The following is a 12,500-nucleotide window of genomic DNA, read 5'->3' as shown; positions in this document are numbered from 1 at the left end:
TGTGTGTGTGTTTGTTTTGACATAAACGTGACTGTGCACACAAACACACACACACACACACACACACACACACACACACACACACACACACACACACACACACACACACACACACACACACACACACACGGGAAAGTACACACGGGTTCATGGGGAAAAAATGATCGAGACCAGATGTCTTAGATCTGTCAAGAAACAGATCTCTCCAAGCAGATGCATCAACTTGTGTATCCTGAAAAAAGTGTGTGTGGGGGGGGGGGGGTTATTGTTTAATAAAAAAAATAAACACAAATAAATTCAAAGCCAAGTTTGATTGGAGAGACGGGTTCCCACGAACGAAGACATTTGTACAGTACTGTTGCGTAAATACACACGTACACACACACACACACACACACCGCGGTGGCGCGGTGGCAGAGATCACGGCAGCCACTATGGCGGTCCGGGTTCGAATCCCGCCCAGGGCTGAAATAATTTCAGTATCGCTGCGCTTCGAGTCGTTACTCCAACTCTCGTGGGCAGGGAGTAGGGTGTGTGTGTACGTGCAAGGTCACAGCATTACCCATAGATCGGTCATACGAGCTCTGAGCTCTCTTCAGGGAGGGAAATAGCTGTCGATCACGAGTCCAACACGTAATCTAAAGACCAAAGATCATGGTGAATACAAACACCGCGGTGGCGCGGTGGTAGAGACCCCGGCCGCCACTACGGCGTTCCGGGTTCGAATCCCGCCCAGGGCTGAAATAACTTCAGTATCGCTGAGCTGCGGGTCGTTACTCCAACTCTCGTGGGCGGGGAGTTGGGTGTGTATGTGTGCATGTAAGGTCTCAGCATTACATATAGATCGGTCATATATTAGCTATGAGCTCACTTCCGGGAGGGAAATAGCTGTCGATCATGAGTCCGACACGTGATCCAAGACCATGGTGAATCACACACACACACACACACACACACGCACACACACATACATACACACACATTATGTCCTCGTCTTTGGCCATGATGTACTCCTGGCCAATTTTTGTCCTTGTTCTTGGCCGTGAGTTATTTTTTTTACCAATTTGGCCCAGCAGTCATGGAGTCCAAGGTCACATTTCCTACTTCGGGGAAAGATCCCACGTGGTTCCTTCCTTGTGGCCCTCCCAGGCTGCCAGGCAGCCACGTGTCCCATCTCAGGGCCTCGCAATTCCCAGGCACACCTCTCCCAACTTACTCTATCTGTAATGTTCACTCCACCAAAGAAGTAAGAAATATATATATATATATATATATAAGATAATATATATATATATATATATATATGTGTGTGTGTGTGTGTGTGTGTGTGTGTGTGTGTGTGTGTGTGTGTGTGTGTGTGTGTGTGTGTGTGTGTGTGTGTGTTTGTGTGTACACACATTCTATGTCTTCCGTAATTATCTCTGCCAACACACACTAAACACACACACACATACACACTCGACGGCGTAATGGTAGCGTTCACGGCCGCCACTACGGAGGTCTGGGTTCGAATCCCGCCCAGGGCTGAAATAATTTCAGTATCGCTGTGCTGCGAGTCGTTACTACAACTCTCGTGGACGGGGAGTTGAGGTTATGTGTGCGTGTAAGGTCACAGCATTCCCATAGATCGGTCATACATGAGCTCTGAGCTCTCTTCCGAGAGGGTAATAACTGTCGATCACGAGTCCAACACGTGGCCCATTTCTTTTATTTTCTTCCTTTTATTCAGCACCCCCCCTCCTTCCCCCTTCACTCTAAATAATATCATATCCACACACTTCTCCCCAAACCCTCTACCTATTCCTTCCTGAATATCTTCTCCATCCACTCCTTTGCCTTCTTCGTTTTCCTCCTTCCTTTCTTTCTTTCTGCTCACCCCCTCTCTCTTAGATATCCAGGATGTCTTTGAAACTTTGCCAGTCGTCACATATAATTTCTTAAAATTAATTTTAAGTTATAGAATATCAGTGTATGATTGATAAGAGTCAAAAAGTAACTCGTGTAGATTATGTAAATATATGCCTTTGTGGCCAATTTGAAGTATCTTGATATAACTCTATAACATTAACTATATATGTATGACATCTTTTCACCCTCCTTCTACACACGTTTCTTTGCAACGACAACTGAAAGTAATCGAAACAGTGCAAGCTGAAAGAATAAAGATATCCAAATAAGTAACGCAATTGATCATTTTAGTGGTGACGATGAATTGGTCTGGTGTTATTTCATTTTTCAAATTAAATGAGACTTTTTTTTATTATTTCTATTTATTCAATTATATTCCATTATTTCCAATGAATAAACCAAGCAAATATAATTATAACTGAACACAGGAATTTGGAACGGATATCCAATATTACACTGCGATGCTTCAGCATACCATAACTATATCTAAACATACATAACGTAACACTTGGAGGTTTTGTGGTAGTTGTGTAGCCGAAGGACAAGGCACTTGGCACGAGAAAATGCAGTTTAGATGCATAAGTGAATCAAATTAGTAAACCAAGTTAACTGGATCAAATTAAGTGAATCAAGTCAAGTGAATAAAATTTATTGGGCCACTACGCCATAATTATCCGTCGGCCGTTCTTCGAAGTAGAGATTGAATCTAGCCCCAGTACCTACATAAATCTGTAATAACTCTCCTCATGAATTTATATCCTTATCGTCTGGTGAGCGACGGAGGCCACACCGTATTAATATTACATCTAACCCTTTTCGTTAACCTATCGTGTATTGTGTTTAATGGACGCCTTAAGGACAGCTGTATGGGTGAGATGCCGTCTTAGAATCAATTTGAATACACTTGTAAATACCACTAATATACGTACAAGGGATGAATGAAAAATCGTGAGCCTCTACGAAGTGTTATCATCCAGAACAAAACCCGAACCTTTATTTCTCAACATAATCACTGTTTGGCAATACATACTCTTCCCAACGCTCCCCAAGTATGTGGAGCCCCCTCAAATAAAAGTCTGAAGGTTGATCCTTAAGGAACTTATCCACGGCCCCCATGATCTCATCATGATCCTTAACCTCTTTAATGCAAGTCAAATTCTCGCGCGCAGCATCGGATGCCTAACGTACGATGCATCACACTACTTGCGTTATGAAATATAAAGTCACTGTATTACTCGTTCTCTTTCACTCTGAATATAATGAAGACAGAAAATGGGATCAAACTAGTTCACAGAATTCGGGGGTCACACAGTTACAACTACACAATAGATATAATCAAGACGCCGACACTGACATCTTCGTATATCCACTCGCGCATCATGAGGCCTATGCAGACGTCACCGTATGGAAGAGGTTAAGGCGGCGACCAGCCAGGTGGTTCTTCAGGTTAGGAAATAGATGGCAGTCGGACCGGACAAGATCCGGTGAATAGGCTGGGTGAAGCAGCAATTCGAATCCACTGTCTCGAGTTTTGGCCATTGTCAACAGCGAGATGTGAGCCGGTGCGTTGTCCTGGTGGAAGATCACGCCCTTGGAGAGCATCCCGGGCCATTTCTCCTTAATCTTCTGCCACAGTTCGACCAGGAGGTTCACGTAATACGACCCGGTGATGGTGTAGCCCTTGGAGAGGTAGTCGATGAACAAGACTTCCCTCACGTCCCAAAAGACGGAAGCCATCACCTTACCGGCCGAGGTCGTCACCTTGGCCTTCCTGTGGTTTGTAGAGTTTTGTGTTTCCACTGCTTAGACTGCTCTTTTGTCCCTGGGTGAAAGTGGTGGACCCAAGTATCGTCCATGGTCACGAATCCTGTCAGAAAGCTCTCCGGGTCCTGCTACATCAAGGTCAAGTTGTCCCTGGACAAAGTCGCACGAGTCCGCATCTAGTCATGCATCGGAAGACGAGGGGCCCATCGGGCAGAAACCTTCGACATCTCAATTTTGATACGCAAAATGTGGCCTGCGCGCTCCTGAGATATCCCCGCCCGAGCAGCAATGACCTGCGTTGAGATTCGCCGGTCATCCATGACCATGTCGAGGACCAAGTCGATGTTCTCGTCCGTGGTCGAGGTTCGGGACCTTCCTGACCTCGGCTCGTCTGTGACGGACTTTCGCCCGCGCTTGAATTCCGCCACCCACCGCTTGAGCGTGACTGATAAAGGATCATCTTCTCCAAGGGTCGTGACCATGTCCTGATGAATCTCGCCTGGAGACATGTGCTTCAGGAAGAAATGCTTGATCTCGGATCAGTACTCCACTTTCTCCGTTTTCACAAAAATCGCGGGTGACCTCAGTTCTCTCGTTTGTAAATCAAAGAGAAAAGAAGCCAATGAAATTTGCCATGCGGGTTCCAGCTGAATTGCTAATAACCCCAACCGATTTCCATTGAATCATTCGGTCTCCTTCGTGGTTAGGTTCACAACTTTCCAGTCACTCTTCGTACTTGTAAATATCATTAATACAACAGTTCCCCACCAAAATTACTAGACTACTATATAAAGGTATTTCAGTATCGACATATTCTTTCTCAGGGTGAGGAGCACGAAAAACAGGGACCGACTTGCGTAGGTGAGATGCCGCCTTAGAATGACGCTTTGTTGCTCGATTAGGCGCGAACCCTCCTTCCAATCTGTTTCCTATCCCTTAACCCTGACAATGGCTTCGTCTATCTATCCCCCTTTTACGTCGTCACCTATCCTAACCAAATTACTCACATCGGGCGTACCTAATTATAATTATCTATGATTTCAACGTAATGGGACTACCCCATTTCTCCCAGTTTCAAATTAAAAATGCGGAATTTTTGTTCGGTCTCTTGTATAAAGCTCTGTCCTCACGGATTCGGATGAGTAGGTACCCAAGCTTGGGTACGCCATGCCTTCCCACCAAAACCTGGAGGGAGCAGTAGGGGTGGGAAAGGTGGTCTTGTTACTAAGGAGAAAACTGAAAAAAGTCACGTAGGCGGGCAGGGAAAAAGAAGGAAGGATACGCCACACGTTCTACGTCTAATTGGAACTCTGGTTTCTTAGATTCCTGATATGTCCCCTAAACCTATATATATACTTAACCTAATAATACTACATTAATTATGTAATAATAATAGTACCATAACCGGTACTACAATGATAGGTAATTCTTTAACTATGAAGGAAATATAATGAATACAGTAAATATGTGTAATTATATATTATCGGATAAATATTATGTCCGTTAGTAAATAAATGAAGAAGGTAGAATTGGTAATCCATTATTATATCATAGTCTCAAAATTACACTACTATAACTCGCTATAAAGACTAATATATGTAAAGAGGACAAGAGATTATACAAAATGAAGCTGTTAGACTAATCAAAAGAAAAAATAGATAAATATGGCTGAATTGTGAAGAATATTATGACTTCCGACCAATTTCCCATCACTTTTAATACGTAATGCTGACTGTGCAAGTTTAATCTAGGTGACCGCCCCATCGCATTGATTCTAGGATACTCCCGTGAATTTTACAACGTTCATAGAAACAAAAGACTACATATCTGTGATCGGCAGGAACTCGTCGAACACTGTAAAGTACAATGGCCTCACAAAACATCATGTGTCTTTGAGAATATGTAATCATTTCACTTTTTTCTGTTTTGTTTTGGATATTCCATTATAACATAGTATTTTAAATCACCGTGGCCTTAGGGCTACTTAGTGATCTCCTTCGTCTTTGTTCTGGTGGTGGTGATGTGTGCGTCGATTTCTGGCATAGGTATGGGAAAGGAGAGCAGGATGAAGGGATGTGTTGAGGAAGAGAATGGTTCTCTCATAGAACGCGTCCCCTCACTTATTTACCACACACTTTGTCGCATTTACACTTCACACTATCGGGTTTATATGAGGTCTGTGATTGGGGTAATTATCATACCATTCCCCAATCACGAATCACTAACACTTCCGGTCAGTTTCAAATCACGTCACGGACAGTGACGGACTACGTAAAAGGGGATCCGACGTCGCACCGAAAGCCTAGTGACCTTTGACTTCTCGTTGCCAAAGGTCTATGGGAGGTACAACTTCACCTTAACTGAAGTGAAAATGTTGCACGATACATATGATAGTGTGGTAATTGTTATTGGGAATATTAATCTAATGCTTACCTTTGTTCGGGAAACTTTCTCTCAAGTGTTATTTTCTTTCGATTCAGGAGCCTTTCCTGAAACTTCGAACCCCGCCTATCGTAACTTTAGATAAGATACGATTAAACTCCCCTCCTCTTTATTTGTTAAAGCTATGTAATTTTTGGTTTGATAAATCGGGGATTAACTTTGAGAAATGACTCTAAGTGAATATTAACCTGTGGCCTTTGAGCTCTTTTCGAACTCGTAAGAGTCCCTCGCATTCCTGTCCGCACTATCGTCGGGTCAGACATCAGACAACCCAGAGCTCTGATTCCAGACGGATCTCTTATTTAAAAACATCCTGGCGAGGGACCTTACGTCTTCAGTTTCAGAAGGCCTTCAAGCTCTTATGAATTCAAACTTACCAACGTTTGAGAACCCAACCCGGCAGAAATTGACATATTTTCCTGAATTTGTTAAACCTCCATTTACTTAATAGATAATCCCCATACATGGGAATTAGAGATGGATAATACACCAGAGCCAATACTCAAGACAGAGAAGTCACTATAGTCAGCGCAACGAGAAGTGACCGCTAAGGCGGGGCTAGGAGATTTCCCGGTTGTTGCCACATCTCCACAGATAACACGGCCCGCACGGCTCACACTGAATGCAGTGTGAGGGGGGCGGGGCCAGAGAATAAATGTAGGGCAACGTCGCTCTCCCTTGCTCATATGCCATGTCTGACTCGAGGAAACGAAACCTTTGTATAGAAAACATTGCTTTGATTTTTACCTAAGTGGTGGTGTGTGACAAAAAAATTGAATATAATTATATGTGGCAACATTATAGAAATATAAAATAAAATTATAGAATAAAATAAAATTATAAAATAATTATATGTGGCAACACAGGGGGACTCCCAGTGCTCCGCCCTAACGGCCATTTCTCAATGCAACGAGTATAGGTGGTAAATAAAAATAGTAATAATGAAAATGATATATCGGTAACTCGACATCCCTGGAGAGGTAGCCAACCATGCTTAGTCCTATGACGTCAAGTCTCTTACGTAATGCTTTATATAATGGTTTTGTCTATATAAACAAAAATAATAGGCCATTCTATCTAAATGGAAAAACTTAAGTTGTATAATTCATTATATGTTTTATATATTAAGCATTCTAAAATATTGATTTCATACGGAACAAAAGGTCTCCTGTCGGCATGCTCCGCCTTTGTAATCCTTTGTACGGCTTGATATGCTTAATTGCGGGTCTCGCTATTTACTGACACAACCGACAACACCGACAAAAAAAAACAAGGACGGTTTTTGCTCGAATGCACAATTCTATATATATATGGTTGCATTATTTGACATATTTTCTTTAAATTCCGTGACTTACATGTAATTTGATCAAAGAGAAGTCTCGTTTCTAGCCTCTGCAAAATTACCCACCACAACTACGCATACCGTCCGACTCACTAAATACCGACAAAACCCGAACAAGGACGTGAGCAAAAACAGTCCTTGTTTGGGTTTTGTCTTTTTTTTATGTGTTGTCGGTTTTGTCAATAATTAGTGAGACCGCTTAATTGATGCATCTCAATCTTAATCCTAATTATACAACTATCACTTCATTAAATTAACTGAGGTCGTAATCACAGATATTTATATTAAATTGTAACAATAGTTTATATCATGCTTAAAATACCTGTTGGGATTTATTCCTGACAAGAATAACTCCTGGCTATAATAGCATTTGATTGGGCATCAGAGTGAAAATCAACAGATATGGCTACTCACAAATACAATAAGATTCGGTAAACCCAAACATTTGAAAGATGACTGATATAATCTAGATTCACGAACAACGTCGCACTACTGCTCCAGTCTCAAACATGCGACTCTTGCAAATTTCTCTGCATTTTTCTCCTGTCTGATTTGTTCATCTCAGTGTTCATTCAATAAATCTTGCTTTATCCTCTTCCTCACTAGCATCCGCTCTGCCCTATTCGGTTCCACTTCTATTTTATCGCTTAGTCTATTTCGATCCAGTTTGTATTTTCACATAACTTGTCCTGTTTTTGTTATAAGTGTTGTTCCTAGCATTGGTCTCTCCATTTGTTTATATTCTATTTTATTTATTTTATCTTATTTTTACTTCCAATGCCATCATATTAGGAAGGCAGAAAATAGACTTTAAGACTGAGGCATGGTTGTGAACAATGGGACCTTTCGCAGTGAGAGATTTGATACCAGACACCGCCAGATCTTGTAATTCTTGCCGGAAAATAATTACTTTTTTTGGGCAAGTATTATAAACTTACAGAGGTATATCGTTGTACATTATTGTGTCTGAAATTTAAGTCAATTAATTTCATGGTTTGCAAACGGCATATAGCATTGTTTGAGCCTCTATTTATAATTACAGATGATATTCGTAAAACAGCCTATAATTGTATCAAACCAAGCAATTTGTCATTTTCTACCGACTTCAATGGACATATACTGATATATACTTTCAACTGAATGCACCAAGCAATAGGCAAATCTATGTAATGTATAGAAAATATATTTTTGTATCGAAGACTTACTTTTTCCGGTACGATAACTAAAGCCCCATCACGTACCATCACGCATCAGCGTCCAGCGACTTGATGCAGTAGTCGTGTTGAAAATTTGTCACTAGCGTCCGGACGGGCTGCATCACTGCGAATACCTTGCGCGAACAACCAGATCTCAGTCATCATTTGGCTTTCACGGGATGAGAATGTCTGCCGGCGCTCTACTCATTTAATCAATAAACCACCACAGCTTTGTAGTGTATACATTTTTCGTGCCAACATCAGACTTCTTTGATGCAATGATGGTAGTCATTTCCCTGTGAAACTGTGTTTTCAGGGTATAAAGTTTTGTGGTAATGTCTTCATTCCGCACATTACATTTTGTTAAAGAAAAGAAGTCAGCTTTCGATGTTTGTACTTTTTATATTTCTCATCTTATATTCTTTGCACTTGATATTCCAAATGGCTGGGTACTGCTTTAGTAGCTTAATGTAATGTAAGATAATAGTCTTCGTCCACTCGAAAGGCTTTGCGGAAGTTGCTTGTGCCATTGTATGAAACTAGAAGAGCGAAGCAGAGCGCGTGCTTCCTTTCCCTTCAACTGTTGACACACTGCGCAGTAGTGGTGGGCAGCTACCGGTAAAGTTACCGGTTTTATCGGTAACAGCCTTGACGGTAGCTTACCGGCAATAATTCTGCTACCGTTAAGGTTCCGTTAACCGATAAGCTATACCAAACACTCGTGGAGCGGTAAGCACGTCTCGGCTTGGTGGTACTGAGTGACGGTAGTGGTGGGCAGCTACCGGTAGTTACGGGTTTTATCGGTAACAACCTTGACGGTAGCTTACCAGCAAAAAATCTGCTACCGTTTAGGCTCCGTTAACCGATAAGCTATCCCATAATACTCAGAGAGTGGTAAGCACGTTTCGGCTTGGTGGTACTGAGTGACAGTACTGACGGCCCTACGTAGGATGAAAATTAACAGGAACGTATTCAACGTGCTAGATCGTCCTGCTCCCTTCTCGGCCCACAGATGCACAGTACGAAATGTACGTATTCGAATATGAAAATTAACAGTCGTGCTAGATCGTTTTGTTCGCATCTCGGCCCGCAGAGGTTCAGTGCAAAATGTACGTATTCGATTAGTCAGCCTATGTTCCGGTGGGCATGTATCCAAATGGATGCACAGAATAAAAAATTAAATATAGGGATCGTAGAGTCCTGCTAATACAAAATTAACGTAATTCCAATATCAAAAATGACAACTATGAACAATTGATAAAAACTTTGACAGAAATTCAAAGGGTTGAGATTGTGTTCCTGAGCCTAATATAAGAGGAACTTGGTAAAAAAAAATATTATGAAAATGACCTACATATGTCAATTCATCTCGCACAAAACCTTTAAAACCTCAATTGTACAAAAAAACTTTGTCCTGACTAAATGAAAAATGGGTGATTTTGGAAATGAATTTTTATGTGTAATGTGTAAAAATGATGCATGTAATTATTTTTCTTTAATGAAATTGTGTTTCTATGTGAAAAATATATTCTTTGTATGAAATTGCACTTACATAGAGACGGAAGTGGAGTGTGAGAGGGGGAGGGGGGGATTGGTGCGTAGGCCTATGCACTGAGGGAGAGGAGGTAATGCTCTGACCTTACACGCACCCCCTCCCTACTCCCCGCCCACGAGAGTTGGAGTAACGACTCGGAGCGCAGGATTTTTATAGTGACGACGTTACAAAACTTGTGACTACACACCATAGTAGGATGAAATTTGTTTAGATTTAAGTCATAAAGGCGACTCGAACTTGGGACGTCACTACTACCTCACGAGTCTTTTACCGGTAAATTACCGGTAATTCCGGTAACGGCATTGTTGTTTACCGGTAATTCCGGTATTGAAATTAGCGGTATTTGCCCAGCACTACTGCGCAGCGATTAGAAATCGGTACGCCCATGACTGCTTTCATGATGCTGCGACGTTTTTCAACTCATCGCTTCAATACATCGCGCATCAAATACTCGTACGTCCGCCACCACTGTTGTTATATTTTATCTCACTGATTATCTTCATATACAGGACGTGACAGTGATATCCATTATTTTTCGACACTCTTAGATAAATTCCACAAACCGAAATCGACATCCTCTAATTTTTACTCCTTACACTTACTTCAGTAAAAATAATTACCTATTTTTAGTTTTATCTTATAATTAAATTAACAAAGCCTTATCACACACCAGTAAGTAAAATTTATAACATTAAGAGTCACGTTTTTAATTCTAAAAACACTTATGCAGCCATTCATGTCGTATTTTTTTTAAATATCGGTTTACAAATTAGCTAAGTCACCCCTTTGCCCCATGGAATGTGAGACAATTGAAAATTCTAGCGCTAATAGGAAACTACGAGCCTGACTGCGAAAGGTCCTATTCGTCTGATGGCATGGCAGGAAAGTAATACAATTTTATCCAGTTCAAAATTAAAGGATAGGATTATGACAGGTCTTTGGAGAGTGTTTTGCATTTTGAATTATTATTGTGAATAAACAGGAAAAACGAGGGTTAGGTGGGGCAGACACTGGACTCAACTGGAGTTAGGAAAAGTTGAGACCCGGAAAAGTTTGTTTACTAACTGTCGTATGAAAATGCAAAGTAACGTGTTTTAAACATTATTTCCATCACTGTACGTGTTACGTGCCTAACCTCTTGGGTTTTGCATCCCTTAATACCATTATTTTATAAGTAGTCAAGTTCACAGATATATGCTTAACATAAAATGCGCACGTTAAATTGTTATCAGCGTACTTCCATGTGTCCATAGCAACTTCAAAACAACTCCGCTATTGTAGCAAAATGAAAGTCGAGCTAGGGTGAAGTGACACGTAAATATGGGGATCATTTAAGTTCAAAGTTTGAGAGGCAATGGAAACAGGAAAATTGCTATATACGTCCAATCCCATAATTGATAGTAGGAAAGGATAACCATTCTTCTCACACAGTAAGGTAATTTTATATTGACATTGTCATTGTGAAAGAAGGTGCATATTCCATATAATAAAATTATAAATATAATAACAAAGCCCCTGCCTATGTTTTTACTTTCTTGCATACTTGGTAAATGAATGTAAAATGCACAGTGCCCTATAGATTTTTCTAAGATTTCATGTATATTAGTATTTATCTCTTATGGAAACCACTGTTTATAATTATGGGAACACCACTAAAAAAGTCTAAATCTGATTGAAATTTGCTGAGTGACATATCTGTAGCAGAAGGGGTTTGGGGGGATCAACTGCAGCCTGTCATATACTGTTGATAGCCTCCACTATGGTGGAAAATAATAGGGGACACCATAGGGCTAAAGGAGTGTTCTTGTTGGCCACCGACACCTTGTTGGCCACCGACGGCTTGTTTGCCACTGACACCTTGTTGGCCACTGACACCTTGTTGGCCACCTACACCTTGTTGGCACCGACACCTTGTTGGCCACCGACACCTTGTTGGCCACCGACACCTTGTTGGCCACCGACGCCTTGTTTGCCACTGACACCTTGTTGGCCACTGACACCTTGTTGGCCACCTACACCTTGTTGGCACCGACACCTTGTTGGCCACCGACACCTTGTTGGCCACTGACACCCAGGCATACTGGGGCACTTTACTAGTATGGCTAGGTGGATAGATAGAAAGATTTTGTGTTAGGGAATAAAGTGCTTGTGGAGTGATGTTGATTTTTTTTTTTTAATGCATGTGTAATTCTTTTAAAAGTACCAATCAAGCTTGACAGTGTGTAAAGGTAGAGAGATCGGATACCAGTTCCAATACATGAGGCTTGGGCTAAGATCATAAGATGTGGGACTG

General features: G+C 41.4%; 2 protein-coding genes across 6 annotated transcripts in view; one reads left to right on the top strand and one right to left on the bottom strand.

Annotated features, from left to right (window-relative positions):
- Window positions 1-3,848: 3,848 nt before the first annotated feature.
- Window positions 3,849-4,181, bottom strand: LOC143029775 (protein GVQW3-like). The gene has a single exon (XM_076192706.1). The coding sequence runs from the start codon at window positions 4,179-4,181 to the stop codon at window positions 3,849-3,851; it is 333 nt and encodes a 110-aa protein (XP_076048821.1).
- Window positions 4,182-11,237: 7,056 nt separating this feature from the next.
- LOC143026084 (uncharacterized) overlaps window positions 11,238-12,500 on the top strand; it is an 84,000-nt gene continuing 82,737 nt past the window's right edge. Inside the window, exon 1 of one of the 5 annotated variants that reach the window (XM_076186094.1) lies at window positions 11,238-11,642. The gene's annotated coding sequence lies outside the window, so the exon portion shown is untranslated. The remainder of the gene's footprint in view (window positions 11,643-12,500) is intronic. The other 4 variants (XM_076186084.1, XM_076186081.1, XM_076186098.1 and 1 more) reach the window with 4 other exon arrangements.

The sequence above is a fragment of the Oratosquilla oratoria genome, chromosome 1 (assembly GCF_046742065.1).
Source record: "Oratosquilla oratoria isolate Oo_2021 chromosome 1, ASM4674206v1, whole genome shotgun sequence".
NCBI lineage: Eukaryota > Metazoa > Arthropoda > Malacostraca > Stomatopoda > Squillidae > Oratosquilla > Oratosquilla oratoria.
This window is presented reverse-complemented; position numbering and strand designations above follow the sequence as displayed.

Coding starts and splice junctions, on each gene's coding strand:
- LOC143029775 (XM_076192706.1), bottom strand. CDS start 4,181: ATGTCTCCAGGCGAGATTCATCAGGACATGGTCACGACCCTTGGAGAA.